Source organism: Paramisgurnus dabryanus, chromosome 3 (assembly GCF_030506205.2).
Source record: "Paramisgurnus dabryanus chromosome 3, PD_genome_1.1, whole genome shotgun sequence".
Taxonomy (NCBI): Eukaryota; Metazoa; Chordata; class Actinopteri; order Cypriniformes; family Cobitidae; genus Paramisgurnus; species Paramisgurnus dabryanus.
In genome coordinates this window covers 5,207,971-5,225,619 of record NC_133339.1, presented here as the reverse complement: position 1 = coordinate 5,225,619, position 17,649 = coordinate 5,207,971, and the positions used below count along the sequence as shown (strand labels likewise).

Sequence of the window (17,649 nt, the reverse complement as noted above, 5' to 3'; positions counted from 1 at the left end):
CATGTGATCAATTATGTTTTCTCAATCAGTGCTTTTTAATAAACAATTGAATTTTAGAAGTTTACGTCTGTTGTGTTTAACTTTTCCAGTAAGTAATGTTTTTTTTTTTTTTTTTTAAGAAATGTAACAATTTATCTCACACGGTCATTTTAGTCTTTATACTTTCAAACATCACAGAACATTGGTGTGAGAGCTGTAGTTTTTATTCTTCACACTTGGGGGCGACAAACGCAGCTGTAATAAAGAAGTAAAAGTTTTTGACCTCATTGTGGCAGTCTTACATATCTGTGACTTATATAGCACATCCCTTCAAAAAAGGACTGCCAACAATTTTATAGCAGCTGTTCAATATATGGTTCATATTTTGTATTATTTTAGTCTTTTATTCTCCACACTAAAAATATGTTGTTCTAGTTCCAAGATGTTTTAAGTCTTTGTATTTAGGGTTATATCCATTACAGGGGAGTTTCCCAGACAGGGTTTAGATTAATTCAGGACTAGGCCTTAGTTGTATTGGGACATTTAAGTAGTTTTTACAAACAAACCTTACATAAAACAATACTGATGTGCATCTTGAGACAAAACAATAGCACTGATATAATGTAAGATATGTCGGTACAGGGTGTTTTTAAAATTTAGGCAACTCAAACATGCATTTTAGTCTGGGACTGGGGTAAGCCCTGTCTGGGAAATCCTGTTTGCAGGATTATGCTGTTGTCATTGCAGCGGTCTATAAAATATTGAACTGCATGCTGGGATTGACCAGTATGGCAGCCCATTTCCGCCACATAAGAAAAAAATCATGCTCTGATAAATCATAATTATGACTTTAAATGTCAAAAATATGAGATTAAAAGTCAAAAATATGAATTTTAAAGACATTGTTATGAGATAAAGTCAAAATTATTGCTGTCTCTGTAAGATTTGGTGGGTGATTCAGATTTCTCTTGGCACAGATATAAGAAGACTTACAGTTGTCAGACAGGTTGCTCGCTTCACATCTACGTCATTAAGCTCGGTTTGAGTCTGCGCAGTACGCTCGACCCCCAGGAAGTGCGTGCTTCTAATTGACTTCACTTGTTTCCATTGAATCCAATGGGGTTGCTGTGTCCATTTCTTTTATTGGCTATGTTCTTGAGGCGTGATATTTGAATTCAAATTATACCTACTTTGTCTTTTCAAAATTATTGAGATTTTAATGAGCCTATTTTATAAAAGAAAAAGGTATACTTTTTTAGATGGTGAAGTTACAAATGCTGTCAAAATTGCATATATATATATATATATGTTATATATATGTTTATATTGTGATTATAAACTAAGTGAGACTTAATTTCTATAAAATTAGAAGGTAGGCATTTAAAATGGGAAATTTAAAAGAAATTGTTTTTTTTACCAAATGTAAAAAAGTGAAAGTAAGTGAAATTATTTTATGTGTTGGTATCTCAAATCCCTAAAATGGCAAGTGGCGCAACCATCTACACAAATGAATGAATGAAAACTTGTGTTTAAATGTGTTTAAATTATTTATTCACAATAAAATACTATTGCATTGTTTAATTGTTTATTTAAAACATTTCCTTTGAACAAATTTCAAAAATACTGTTGAGAACTTTAAAAAAAACTTGACAATCCAAACAAAAATGTGGATGTTCTTAAATATTGGACCTTAATTAAAGAAAGAAGAGAATCCAAGTAGAAGTTAAATTTAAAAATTAAACTAATATCACAACAACAATAATAAACAGTAGTACTAGTATAAACGTATGATGAGATTATCTCCATCTTTAACCAGAAGCCCCATCTCAGACTAATACACTGCAAAAAATGATGCGTTATTTCATGTTAAAATAAATGAAAGGTACAACACAAGTTGTGTTAAAAACAGTGACGGGAGTAACGCGTTACAAAGTAATTCCGTTACTGTAATTCCACTACTTTTAGCAGTAATGAGCATGTAACGAAGTATTTTTTTTAAATCAAGTAACGCAGTTACAATTACTGAAATTTAAATGAGTTGGATACTCGCGTTACTCTATTTTCTGATAAATGAACACTTGCAGACAAGACATTTCTGATCTAATGTCGCAGGACCGTGGTAGGCGGCACAATGAATAATAACACAGAAGGTGTGTTTGTATAGGGACAACATGTGTTGTCCTTATACTAACACACCCTCTGTGTTATTATTATTTTTTTAAATCAACATGAAATAACGCCTTAAATGGCATGACACACACAATGTGTTAAAAATGAACACATCATTTTTTGCTGTGTAGAGTAGGACATGTGTTAGACAGGGGTTAGACATTTTTGTTTAGTGTTGCAGTTGCAATGTCCAACACATCTGTGGTGGTTGTCATTTACTCTGTGCCGGAAGAGGCCCCTCCCCTTACAAATGCAATCCGACTCCAAACTTTTGGTAAAACTTGAGAGCCCTAATCAAACCTGTTGTTCCAGATATGCACAATCTTAGCCATCTACACGGCGCATTACTGTTAAATGACGATCATGCTGTAAAAGGACTTACCCTAATTAAGATATCATTTTTAAACAAAACTTTTATTTTCCACATCTTTTTTAATGCTAGGGATTTGGACTTTCTATTTTTGACTAAAACATGAGCTAACAGTGGAGATCTGTCTATTTCCTGAACTTGTTTTAGCGAAAAGGAGGAAAAGGAGGAAGTTTTGAGAGAGATACACCAGAATTACATACCACACAGAACTGACACGTTGCATGTAAAGATATACATCTTTGTATCTTCCCGCACATGCAGCCGTGCATACTTTCACTTTTAAATATGAGGCAGTACAGTATAGTGTTTGTTACTAGTTTTCATATATGCACACCATAAGTAGCTGTCATTGACCCACACTTGCCTGTAAGTACTAAATACTTATATTGTACATTCATTATAAGTACAGTAGTGTTTCATGTTAGTTACAGTATACCTGTACTTTCTGGTATTACCGAGTACTTATCCAGAGTTACAGAAATGATACCGTGTAGAAACTCAAAAGTAAGTACCACACATTTGTCTGTAAGTACAACATATTTACCATATATGTACAAGGTAATACACATACTGTAAATAAAATGCTACCAAGATTTTAAATCACACACAGTGAAGGTTATCAGTTTCATGTTTATCAGAATGATATGAGAGCACTTGATGTTTACAATCATAAGTGAAAGTAAAATTAAAGTTTCTGCTCAATCCTCTTTCATCTACAGAATTTATACAGATACTGAAGAGGATTGTAAACGTTCTCAGGGTTGAGTTAAAGGTAAGTCATGACAAACTTGAATAAGTGTAACATTATTGTTTCAGAGGTCATGTACTCTCTTCAAATTAATGAAAGGTCCGTCGCAGCAATGGCATAGAAAACAATTTTTTTTTTATTTCTCAAAGAACCACATTTTTTCTTACCTTTTATAGCCTTTTTGTAGAATCTTTTTCAACTTCATTTTAAAATGCATTTGTTTTTGTAAAGCGTTGTTTTCCTTAAGACATTTGCTAAATGCCTGCTGTAAATGTTAAATCTTTTTATGAAACCACACAGCAAGACATCATGTTTAGTTTTAATAATATATAAACATTTTAAAAATATACAAACAAAAAGGATTAGATGTTTCACTACCCGTGAGTAAGTTTAGCCAGATTACAAATGATGATAAAGATAGTAGCACTTCCCCCGCTGTTATATATATACATAACATGTGTACATTTAACACTGGTGATTTTGCTGTGTATGTGCCAGTATACTAGGAGGGTATTTCCACATCCTAGAACTGGGAAAAATATTTCTATAAAAACTGTTATCACCTGTAATATGTAATTTATGCTATCCATTGCCCGTGTGGTTTGTTGTATGTTGGGGAAAAATTGAGAACTCTTGTATTTGTAAACATGCTAATGCTATAAGACGTGGGGATATTAGCAATCCAGTAGCACAACACTTGAATGAATATTTACATTCTTTCTTCGAGTGCATTAATTTTGGCATTGAGCAAGTGTGTATATTAGATATGAGATAAAATATTGAACGTACAGTTAGTCCAGAGAAACCTTTAGTATTTTTACTTTAGAAACATTGTTTCCTAAAGGACTTCAATTATGAAATTTTTAGGCAGACAAGTTTTTTGCACATTTTAAGGATGATAGAGGTACCCGAGCTCAACGATGGTTTCAGTTTCACTTTAAGCAAATCAAATACATTTAAATGAGTGATTGTACAATTGAACCAAGACTTCAGAGTTTGTGTCAAGGATAAATAAGCGTGCCAGATGAAGCCTATTTGAGGCTTGTGTTGTCACAACAAAGAAATGACCTGACCAATGACATGAAGCCTCACTTTTTGCTCAATCACGTATGTGTGTCAGAACGTTCATCCCAGATCTTTTTATGAGTCCTCATTGCCCTTTATCTCATTTTAGTCCCACATAATATTATATGGGTAGTATTGTTGCGTGTTTATGTTTGTTAGCTTATACTGGAATTTATTGCCACACCCGAATGGGTAAATTCAATTATTATATGGAGCAATTGACGCACACAAACACAGACACACTTTATTAAGGTTTTTTTCCTTTTAGGAATTTTTGTAATTTGTATGTATTGCTATTTATTATTATGAAGTATTGTATGTGTCAGTTTGTTGTCTGTTTACCTTTACTGCAATCAAATTGCCCTTAATAAAGCTTGAACTTGACACACACACACACACAAGTTGGCATATGTGGTTTACAATTCCATAGATGCAATGCTTTTTATGCTGTACAAACTGTATTTTCTTTTCCCCTAACCTACCCCAGTCCCTAACCCCAACCATCACAAAAACCTGTTGGCAGTCTTTAATCTACGAGAAAGTACCATTTACTATGTTTTTTACAGCCCAGTCTCACGAAATTTCGTGATATAGTCATGTAACTTTTTGATAATGTTTTTGTGATATTGTCACAAATGTCCAAATTTTTTCGTGATCGTATCACAAATTTCTGTTTGTGTGTCACGTATTTGTTACTCAACTGCTTTTACCTATTTTCAAATTATTGTCGCTTCGGTTTAGGGTTAGATTTGGTGTTTGCGTTAGGATGTCACTTTAAGTATTGGTTTATAAAAAAAATCTGAATTATTTTTAAAAAAATTTTTTAAACCATTGTAACCATTAGGGCAGTGTTCTTCACTCCCAATCCTGGAGAGCCGGTGCCCTGCAGAGTTTAGCTCCAACCTTAATCAAACACACCTACCTGTGATTTTCTAGTAATCATGAAGACATTGATTAGCTTGCAGGTGTGTTTGATTAAGGTTGGAGCTAAACTCTGCAGGGCACGGCTCTCCAGGGTTGGGAGTGAAGAACACTGCATTAGGGTTAGAGTTGGGTTCGGGTAAGGGTGTCATTTTATGTAAATCTAACCCTAAACAGAAGCGACAATTGTAAGAAAATAGAATAAAACAGTTCAGTAACCAATATGTGACAATGACACATAAAAAGAAATTTGTGATACGATTACGAAAAAAAGGGTTAGGGTTAGTTTAGGGTGTTGATTACCTATTGATTACAAGTTATTCAATTCAATTTTATTTATATAACGCTTTCACAATTGTTAATTGTTTCAAAGCATCTTTACATGAGTAAATGTAGGTGCGAAACACAAAAAATCAATAGATAATATTAGAAGTAGAATATAGCGGCTAAGGATAAACCGTACAAGCGAGCGTAGTAATAATGTAACATATACAGTAAAGAGCTAAGTTAAGTCAAAGTTGGCTGAATCTCCCGGGGACGAAAACCCCCCTAGGAGAAAACCCAGTGGGAAAAACTCCTAGAAGGACAAAAAACCCTAGGGAGAGATTAATATATATTTATATAAATAAACACGGTAGGGATAGGAAGCGGGTAAGTGGATTAAACTGGTTCAGCCGGTGGTCGTTGGTCGTGCATCGGTGGGGGATTACGTTGAAGGACAGCCAGTAGATCAGCAATCATTCCAGAATTTAGGGGCCAAGTAGGAAAAGGATCTACCACCTTTAGACACTTTTGATATTCTAGGGATAATTAAGTAACCAGAATTTTGTGATCGCAGTTTACGTGGTGGATTGTATTCTGATATACGAGGGCGCTAGGCCATTTAAAGCTTTGTAGGTAATTAATTGTATGTGATATTTAACTGGTAGCCAGTGTAAAGATGCCAGAATTGGACTTATATGGTCATACTTCTTAGATCGAGTAAACACTCTTGCGGCGGCGTTTTGAACCAGCTGTAGCTTGTTTACCTGTTTTGCGTGACATCCCCCGAGTAACGAGTTACAATAGTCTATTCTAGAGGTCATAAAAGCGTGGATAAGCTTTTCTGCATCTGATGCAGACAGCATATGGCGTATTTTTGAGATATTTCTAAGATGGAAGAATGCTGTGCGGCAGACGTTGGAGATATGACTATCGAAAGATAGATTGCTGTCGAACATTACGTCTAAATTCTCAACCGTGAAAGATGGCACTACCGTGCAGCCATCTATGGGCAACTTGTAATCTGACATATTATGTTTGGAGCGATTTGGTTCAATAATAAGTATCTCAGTCTTATTGGAGTTTATGTGCCATCCAGTCCTTAATATCACTAATGCAGTCTGTTAGCTTAGCAAACTGGTGGGTTTCGCTAGGATGTGACGAGATGTTATGCAAACTCGTAAAATAAATGTTTTTTTTATATTTCTTTCTTTTCTTGCAGCTGTGTTTTTAAGGGATGAAGTTCATTTCTTTGACTCTACTTATTATAAGTGGAATTACAGCAGGTAGGCTAATTATTTGTACCGGTAACTGTTGACTTTTCTTACAAAATCATACAGGTTAAAAACAACCCGAGGGAGTAAATGAAGACTGATGTGTTTTCTGTCTCTTATAACAGATAATTTTGATGTTGTGGGACCTGTAGATCCTCTCATCGCTATAGTTGGTGAAGATGTGATTCTGCCCTGTTCTCTCAAACCCAACATCAGTGCTGTAGACATGAGAGTCGAGTGGTCCAGACTTGATCTTAAAGACGTAGTTCATCTCTATGAAGATCATGAAGATAAAATCACAAATCAGCTTCAGTCGTACAGAGGAAGAACTGAAGTGTTTAAAGATGAACTACAGAAAGGAAACACATCACTCAAACTCTCAAGAGTTCAGATCTCTGATAAAGGAGCTTACAAGTGTTTTATTCAGTCCAAAACCTGGTTTGATGACAAAGTTGCTAATCTACGAGTTGAAGGTGGGTAGGTCAAGAAAAACCTTTATAAAGTAAAATAAAAAGATATGAAAATTAAACTGTCTGGTGATTATGCATTTATTGTACACTGTTGGATGACAAAGCTGTAGGAAGTCCTCCACTCATCACTGTAGATGGATTTGATTTTTCTGGTGGACTTCATCTTCAGTGTGAATCTAAAGGTTGGTACCCTGAACCTGAACTTGTGTGGCTGGACAGTGAAGGAGTCACTTTGACATCTGAAACTACAGACAAACAAAGAGACACAGATGGATTCAGAGTGAAACATATGATCACTGTGTATAACAGACACAGTAAATATCATTGTAGGGTCAAACTGGGACGTCACATGATGGAAACTGAGATTATTACATCAAGTAAGTACCCACACACTGATTCCGGTTTTCAGGTAAAATACCTGTAAAGCATTATTTGTTTTAGGGTTTGGCAAGTTTTTAGGTTTGCCGTTGCTATGTTTTTATATTATAGTACTAGTAGTCATTTCATGCATTACATAAAACAAAAATCATTTTGCTATTAGCTTGTCTATTTTATGCATTATATTTTGTTGTAATCCATTGTTTTTTGTACTGTACAACTTTAACTTCATTTTAACAATATATATGAATTGTTTTACTCCACAAAAAGTGCTCAATTTGCTCACTTTCATTTCTTGTTTGCAGGTAAAATGTTTCACTCTTGGAGAACATTAATTATTTTGATCTCTGTCGCTGTATTGATCAGTGTGATCGCTGGAATACTAGTAGCTTTTTTGTTGCATAAGAAGATAGGTAACATTCATGTTTATTATTTCATTATCTCATTACATATGTTTTGTTAACACTTATGAGTTTGATATGTCAGTTTACCTAATATTTGCTTCTCACATGGTTTCAAAGAGGTATCTGTCGGACTATATTAACATTAATTAATATTTAATATTTGTTGTTTTTGTTCCTAGTGTAATAAAATAATTAATTGTTTTTCTCTTGTCTTTATTCTGATTATTCTTCAGCTTTTTATCAACTGTTACAGAATCAGAAAGGAATCACAGAATTTGGTAAATATGTTTATTTGGCTCTACTTGTTTAATAATTTATTACTAACATAGGTTCATTTACACTCCTTAAAGGGGTCATATTATGAAATTTTTATAAGATGTAAAATGAGTCTTTGGTGTCCCCAGAGTGCATGTGTGAGGTTTTAGGTTAAAATACCCCACAAATCATTTATTGTAGCACGTTAAAATTGCCACTTTGTATGTTTGAGCAAAAATTTGCCATTTTGGGGTGTGTCCTTTAAAATGCAAACGAGCAGATGAAATGCAAACACTAATCGTAATGATGGTGGTTTGTTGAATTGAAACACAATTGTGCTAACAATTTTTTTTCTTTCTCTCTTTCTCTCTGCACTAAATGTCAGTGTCGTGGTTGGACAGTGCAGATTAAGGGGGCAGTATTATTGTAATTAGACTTGTTACCTATATCACAGAACAGGTGAAATCTTGCCAGAGCCGGCGCCAAACCATAACTGACAGGGGGGCAAGTGGCTTCCAATGGGGGGCACGCAATTAGCAACAATAACCTGCAAAAACAAGGCATTAAAACAACAAATACAATGCAAGCACAAACTTATACAATTGTTACAGACTGTCAGCTCATTTCCTGTATAAAGGGCAGAAGATCACAAACAAAAAAAGTTTAACTAATTTGAACTTTGTCCACTGCGCTCGCGCTTTGCTCGACGCAACAACAAACCGCCATTGAAATGAATGGGTTTCATAGCGCAGCACACACCGCGTGCTTTAAAAAAGCTGCTTTACCATAATTACGTCGTAATGCTGTTAACGGTCTATAGCCACACTTCACATTTAAGCTTACGTAATTTAAAACAACGCTAACTTACCTTTGAAATAGCTGAAGACGGCGTGTACGAACATTAAACTTCCTTAAAACAGTGTCCTGTAGATTTGAAAATTCCACCTCGACCTCTAATCTCTGAGTTTGAGCCAGTCTGTGTTTGCATGAAGTCAGATGAAGCAGGCGGTGCTGGTTCGTTCTAAATGTTCTAATATCCATATTTTACACGATCCATAAAATTCCGCAAAAAAAACACGTTGCTAGTATCAAGTCACAAATATGCTAAAGCCTAATGGCGCATGAGACCCAATACAGCCAATCAGAGAAACTGGTCTATTTTAATTAAAGAAAACATATATCAACTATATTTTCCTCATTTGATTAAATTACAAGTCATGAAACATTCAATGTTTAATTTATTTTAATTATTCTTGATATATATTAAATTAATCAAAAACTGTGTATGGGGGCACAACAACCTGTTTGGGGGGGCACGGCCCGCGAATGCCCCCCCCTGGACGCTGGCCCTGATGCTTGCAGAGAATGGTTAACCAAATCAAAGTTACTGGGTTGATCTTCTACCCATTTTCAAGGTTGATAGAAGCACTGGGGACCCAATTAAATATAAACTTAAACATGGAAAAAGTCAGATTTTCATGCTATGACCCCTTTAAAATAAAGGTGCTTCACAATGCCATAGAAGAACCAATTTTGGCTGAATGGTTCCAAGAACAATTTTTGTTTCCCAAAAGGTTTTTTTAAATTATAAAGATCTTTAAAGAACCTTTGACTAAATGTTTGGTTCTGCTATGGCATCCCTATAAAAACCCTTTTAAAGTTGCCGGTTTTTTTTTCCGAAGCTATGATTGTGTTTATGTGTTTTTTATGTGTTCATGTTTCTTGTGTGAAAAAAAGAAGGATATTACAATTTATTTATCTCTGTACCACTGTTTTCACTGTCATAAAACCGGGCTAATGTCTTCCTTGTTTTATGAAGTCCCTCCTTCAGAAATCCGTAATGTTTGATTGTGTAATGTGTCCAGTGTGTTGTGATTTGACGATAGCAGCATAGCGCACATTGTTCCGAAAAGGTCATGCCAGATTAAGGAAGCTGTCCTCAGAAAAGGCCAAACAAAGGGGAATTGACTCTGGGATGAAAATAACAGAACTTTGTTGGCATAGTGAAAAAACACTACTAATGCAACTCTTCCTCTTCTCCCTAGCGAAATAAGGCCACGTCTTTTATGTCATATTCCAGGTGGTGGTTAGTCAAAAATTATGAATATTGTCGTCATGTACCTGTGAGGGTTAATAAGCAGGAGAACGAGGGGGGCGGGGTCACAGGACAAGACACCGGAGGCACATGCCAAACACAAAAACAAGGCATGAACCTCCACACAAGGCCAGGGACTGCCAGAACTCTGCCACCATGACAAAATACAAAAAGACTTCAAGGCAGAGTCCTGACAGTAGCCCTCCCTCAAAGGACGCCACCTGGCGTTCAAAAAGGGAACACACAAGACAAGAGAACATGACAGATAATAAACATGACAAGACTAGAACACATCAGACTAAAACTTAACAAAAGGTAACAAAAACAAGATAAAATACAAAACTAAATCAAACACACATAAGTCCACAAGATACTAAAACAAGACAGTCCACGGGGGTTTGGGGCGAGGAAGCAGCTGGGACTGTGCAGACTTTGACTTCGCGGGCTGCGCGGGCTGAGTGTGACGGGTTGGTGGCGTGGGCTCTGTCGGCGGCTCCAGCAGTGGCTGCGCGGAATGCACGGGCTCCGTCTGTGGCAGCGCGGAAAGCGCGGGCTCCGGCTGTGGCTGCGCGGAAAGCGCGTTTCCGGCTGTGGCTGCGCGGGCTCCGGCTGTGGCTGCGCGGGCTCCGGCTGAGGCTGCGCGGAATGCGCGGGCTCCGGCCTGGCGATGGCTCTCCAAAGCGCACTGGAGAGTGCTGCGCGGTCCCCCTCCGTCAACCAGCAAGAAGCTGGACGCACTGCAATAGGCTGCAGGACCGTGACTGGTGGCGACGTGACGGACCCCAACACCGTCGCTGGGTTCAGTGTTGGCAGGATCATTCTGTGAGGGTTAGCAAGACAGATGAACCCAAATGCAGACGGTGTCGGGGAAAAACAGAAAACACTTTATTTCTTTTACAAAAACAAAAACCCACGAGGGGGTACACAACATGAAGACATGAAACTGACACATAACACTAAGACTTGACTAGATGACTTGACTCGATAGCAAGACTCGAACGTACACGAAACACGATGTCACAACACAATGATCCTGCACAGAACTAAAGATACACTTACATTAAATGGAAGAAAGCAAACAAGATAACGAGCGGGAACAGGTGATGGGAGAAAACCAATGATTACTAATAAGCAGGAAAACGAGGGGGGCGGGGTCACAGGACAAGACACCGGAGGCACATGCCAAACACAAAAACAAGGCATGAACCTCCACACAAGGCCAGGGACTGCCAGAACTCTGCCACCATGACAAAATACAAATATAACAAGACTTCAAGGCAGAGTCCTGACAGTACCTGGAAGTAGAGAGCTGTAGTCCAAACCGGCCGTTCTCTGTAGTCCTTGAAAAGTTAATTTTGTCCGATTTATGATTTTACATTTCCTTTGGTGTGTGTGTGTATTAGTACATGTTAAAGATATGCAAAAGGTACAAACAAATCTCTTTTTTTGGACTACAACAAACACACAGATTGTAGGCAAAAGCTTACTTCCTGGGCCTGTTGACATGGACAAGACTGACATTTGCATAATTCCTCCTGCCTGGACTCACAACCTACATTGTCAAAAATAAAGGTACAAATCTGTCACTGGGGCAGTACCTTTTAAAAAAGGTCCTAATATGTACCATTTAGGTACAAATATGTATATCTGAACTGCCAATATGTACCTTTGAAGTACTAATATGCACTCTTTTGGTACAAAGGTGTACCTTTCTGAAAGGCAACTGTACATTTGTACCTTTATTTCTGAAATTAACTCCTGTCAGCATTGCATTGTGAGCAAATCTTTCAAACATGTTAAGGAGGGTCACATTTCCAGCCAATCACAACGTACAGATTAGCTGGCCAATCAGGGACAATTTTCAGATTGATGAGTTTTTTACTAAATTAGTCCGTTTAAGGACATCTGGAGCTACAAAAATGTGCATTATTTGTAAGAAACCACTTTAAAGGTGTAGTGTGTAATTTTTAGAAGGATCTCTTGACAGAAATGCTAAATAATATACATAACTATATTATAAGAGGTGTATAAAGACCTTTCATAATGAACCGTTATGTTTTTATTACCTTAGAATGAGACGTATTTATCTACATACAGAGGGTCCCCTTACATAGAAGTCGCCATTTTGTGCTGCCATGTTTCTACAGAAGCCCTTAAGTTTTTTACAAATTTGTCTCAGAAAGATGAAATGTTTGTTCGGTGGCAACTACTGTAGCTCCTCTATGCGTTTCATAAGTGAGGGGTGAGCAGTGGACTGAGCCATTGGTTGCAATTTGCAACTTCACCACTAGATGCCACTAAAATTTACACACTGCACCTTTAAAGAAAATATATCGCTTGGCATTGACTTAAGTTTTATAATTTTGGAATTATCATTTATGCTCTAACAGCAATATTACACACTAACTAAAGGTAAAAAAAAAATGGGATCACAAAAAACGGCACCTTTAAGTACCTTCCTTTTAAAGAGTGTAAGTGATGATTAAAAGAACTATTAAGTGTTATTAAATAGATTTTGAGGGGAACTCTGTTTTGGATTCTTGTATGATTCTCTTTTGTCCTGCCTGTTTTTAGATATCACACAATGGAGAAAATATGAAGGTAAGTGAATATCTAAGATATCATTAATGCTATTGGAGTGTTATACTGTAGATTTGCAATTGTTAGATGTGACTGATGTGCTTCTGTACAGTTTCTTACATCAATCATTATGTTGCTCTATAATCACTGCAGGAATTATCCAAAACGATCATCATTTTCACAAAAAAAAATCAAAATCAAAATTAAAATATGTACTTCTAAACCACAACTTCTTTGTGAAGGCCAGCGTGACCTTACGATCATGTCAAACGGTCCCTTTGTGCGGTGCAGTGTAGCACTTGTTTGTCGCTTGTCGTCAGATATGGTTTTAACGTTATTGTATCCCAATTTGATACATTCTGCTCAAGCCGCACTGGCAAAGTTGATCCATCAGCTTGGTCATCTGAATTTTCTTGATCAGATTTGGCTCGTATTGAGAGGGTAGTAAAGGTATTAACTCCTGTCATTATTGCATTGAGAGCTAATCTTCAAAACATGGTAAGGCGCATCACATTTCCGGCTGTAAGCTGGCCAATCCAAGGTCTGTGTGTTTGTGGCTGATATATTTAGGGCGGTCTTGATGAGGAGTGACAGGTGCAGCTAATTAGAATTGATTGTGATCGGTGGTAATGAGGGATGTGAGTGGAAGGACCTGGCAAATCTGTGACAGCGAACATATTGTATTATACCAAATACACAAAATAACGTTGTATAAATGTCCTCCCCCTACACACCGTTACATCTTCAACCATATTCAAGAATGCATACCATAGAAGAACAATTTTGGTTCCTCCAACTATTAAGTCAAAGAACTATTTCTTTCATACCTTTTTATAATCTAAAGAACCGCTTTTCACTACAAATAACCTTATCTGAAACAGAATGGTTCTTCAGATGTTCTTTATGAAACTATTAGACGCCGGGCAAGGAAACAAGGATGCACAAAAATTGAGAAGCACAGGGCCTATAGACGATTTCATCGAACGCACGTGTGGTGACACGATACACGTCTGGTCCGAACTTTACTTCCGGTTTCAGGTTTTTTAATGGTCTGACTATAGTTGCTAAACTGAACTGAACTTAAATATATAAACTACTTTAAAAGGACTTTGTTGTTATTTTTCTTAGTGGAGTTTACCGGAAGTTACGTGTTGACCACGAAAGCCGCTTGTTTATGTTGTTACTACTGAAAAGTCTATATCATCACCACCTGTGGAGATGCAGGTCTATGTGACCAGTGAAAACACGTAAACAAAGTGCTGATCACTTAGCCAGCTGACTTATATTTTAATTTGTCTGGCTTTCTCTGTATTTCATTTTCCTCGTGTGTTTTTTTTTTTTTTTTAATAAGTAAATATTTTGACAATGGACTGTTACATAATTGAAAGCAGAATGCACAAACAAGGTGGTGATGATGCATTGTTGATTTCTTTTAACAATTTCTTTAATAGAGAAATCTCAATATTTTAGCAGGGAATGTGATTCTGGATCCTGATTCAGCTCATCCAGATCTCATTGTGTCTGATAATGGGAAACAAGTGAGATTGAGAGGAAACACACAACCAAATGAAGAGAGGGATGAGGATGAAGAGCAAAATAACAAGTTTGATATACGTCACTGCGTCCTTGGAAGTAAAATCGAATCAAATAAATTTTACTATGAGGTGCACGTAAGGTGGTTACCTGATTGGGATATTGGTGTGGCCAGAGAATCTGTTAACAGGAAGGGCTGGATTGACATAAATCCTAATAATGGATACTGGACTGTGGGAGTGAGATATGGATCTATGTATCAGGCTTGTGGAGATCCACGTGTTCTTACCCTGAGTGTGAAGCCTCAAAGGATCGGGGTGTTTGTGGATTACAGGAAGGGTCGGGTCTCCTTTTATGATGTGCGGGCTATGTATCATATCTTTTCTTTTAGTGGTCAGTCTTTTAATGAGAAACTTGTTCCATTTTTTTCTTTGGGTTTTGGTAGGAGTGATGCACCTCTGACCATCTGTGATGATTTCAAATAAGCATTAAGCTTAAAGGTACCCCAGCTATAAATACATGTATGGCTTAATAGATTTACACTGGGATTGGCAATATGAATGTGAAAATAAAAACAGTACAAATGTCATAGTTTGAACTCTTTCCCCGCCAGTGTTTTAAAAAAAAGTTGCCAGCCAGCGCCAGCATTTTTCATAATTTTCACAAAAGTTGAATGCCTTCCAAAAACGTTCTTTTTTTAAATATATAAACAAACAATATATCAAATGAAAGAACAGACCCTCTGCTTTAAAAAAAAAACCTTTCATCATATCATTAGTTTTCTTTTGATCACCTCTCAAATATGGGTAGGTTTCTTCAAAAACACCACATTTTGTGGATAATTGTTTATTGAGATAATTGCGTTTTTGTGAAGGACTTTTGATAGATATCTGATGCAGAGCGATCTTTAAAACATACACGGAGTTCTTTCTCTTTCACGTGAGGCGCTACTTCCAAGTTGTTTAAGTTGCGCAAATCCGCCACCCGGTGGATAATAGCGGTATTGCCGAAAGCCAGAAATTATCGTCAATGACAGGGAAGCGTTTTCTCTTAATTGACGAGTTATCTTGTCAATGGCGGGTAAAGAGTTAATAATCTTAAAACGGAAGGCTGCCATATTGTTTTGATCACTGCATGATGACAGTGTGATCATGACCCAATGCGAAGCATTGTGGTGTTGTGGGCTGCTTCGGATAAGAAAGTCCAGGATCAATATCGCACTTTACAGGGACTTTTACAAAAAAATATTCCAAGAAAAAATGTTTGTAGATCTTATCACCTCTGAATATGTTATCACCTACATCACATTACTGTTAACATCCACATGTCCTTATGAAAACAGAAGCAGATCTGTGTTTGGATCTTTATAAAGCTCAAACATGTGTTGACATAATCCTCATGCTTACAGCTATTATAAACTACTTGAAACCCGGAGAATTCACAGAGATCTGCTCTATAAATCAGACTGAATTCCCACAGTATTCATATGTGCTCAAACTGTAACTTTGTTACTTTTTACTCAATAAAAAACTGGAAACATACTTAAAATAAAAAACTTTGGCAGCACATAAAACGACAGACAGTTTGATCCCACAGCTAGTGATGAACTATAACAGATTGCAAATGCACGAAAGATGTTTTTACCTGTCATTCCCTCTGAAATCACATGTTCTTATAGTTTCCCGTCACACATGCTCATCCCATTGGTTTCATTATTTGCTGTATTAACCCCTTCAGACCCTGCGTCCACTAGAATGGATATCACATGTTTTGTGGTTCAAACCAATAAAAATGCTGATCAACGAATCAAAATAAAGCACACTGATTAAACACCTGAAAAATCAGGTCTGAATGGGTTAAAGGACACCCGCGCTATGTTGTTTAAATAGTAATTGCATTTGCGCCCAATATTGCGCCGCTTGGCGTTCTAGCCTAAAAACGAGGTGTGTTCAGGTGCATTGTTGGCGCGTTGCTATTTTGAGGCAACTAAAATAGACTACACCATAGACCAACATAATCCTAGTCTAAAGTCTATGGCGCAATTTTGTTTTTGTTATTTAATGAGCGCAAAATGTGCCTACAAACAGGACAACAACGCGCGTTTGCTTATCTCACACATGGATGCGCAGCAGCACACAACTGTTTTTAAATATGAAAAATGTGACATGAGAATACAATATGATATAAGAATACGACACAAAAACTGACCTGATCGCGTATGCCTTTTCCATAGTAGAATCGTGTGCGAAATCATTGAAAAACAATATTGATTGACAGTTATTTGATACAAAATACAATGGAAACAATAGAGAAATATCAAGATTTCTCATATGGAATACTTTGTGGACTAAAACTGCAAATGGATGTTATATTGTGCGAGCTCGTCTAGAGTTATGACGGACATGCAGTTTCATAATAAGAGCGCAAAGTGCTTTTATGAATGAACAGATTCAGATATGACCTTGTTGCGTAAAATGTATTATTAATTTTGCTAGAGCATTTATTTCATGAAACAGCACTTAGAAATGACATCTTAACCCTTCAACCATCAATATAATACATTGTAAACTTAACAGTTTGTAAACAAAAGCACGTCGGGACCGCTCACGGCCCTGGTTCGCTTTTACAGGATTAAAATGTAAAAGATTATTATTGAATCTCTTGGAAATAAATGAGGACCAATTATGAAATGTTGGAAGGTGTAAATATTGCATCTATTTTGAAATGTTTTTTTATGCTACCCCATGGATTTATTGTATATGATGACTTTGTACCTGTGGATTTGATGAGATGAAAACCTTTATGCTTTTCAAAAAACTCACAGCGCACAGCGATTCGGCTTTCCACACATTTGTAAATCTCCTGTTTGTTACAAATAAAGTATTTTTTTAGAGTACAAATCTTTTCTTGCATATTTGTAAATTATTACTTCAGATTACACATCATGTAGACTGTCCATACATTTACAGCAATTATTTTACTTCCATGACTGAAAGAAAACGACTTTTAAAGGTTTTAATACCAAAAAATAATTTCAATACAAATGAAAACAATGCATTTTTTATATCAATCTTAAACTGGTAGTCTTCTTCCTCCGCTTAGTTTTTCAGTTTACAAATTCCGGCATCTAAATAGGGATAAGGCATG

The 17,649-nt window shown here is 36.6% G+C and overlaps 1 protein-coding gene across 1 annotated transcript; it reads left to right on the top strand.

Annotated features, from left to right (window-relative positions):
- The first annotated feature begins 3,237 nt into the window (after window positions 1-3,237).
- LOC135768387 (butyrophilin subfamily 1 member A1-like) lies at window positions 3,238-17,341 on the top strand. The gene is made up of 8 exons (XM_073813780.1): window positions 3,238-3,290; window positions 6,736-6,799; window positions 6,913-7,260; window positions 7,362-7,634; window positions 7,941-8,048; window positions 8,273-8,317; window positions 12,964-12,990; window positions 14,440-17,341. The coding sequence occupies exons 2-8, from the start codon at window positions 6,751-6,753 to the stop codon at window positions 14,985-14,987; spliced, it is 1,398 nt and encodes a 465-aa protein (XP_073669881.1). The 5' UTR covers window positions 3,238-3,290; window positions 6,736-6,750; the 3' UTR covers window positions 14,988-17,341.
- The last annotated feature ends 308 nt before the right edge of the window (window positions 17,342-17,649 follow it).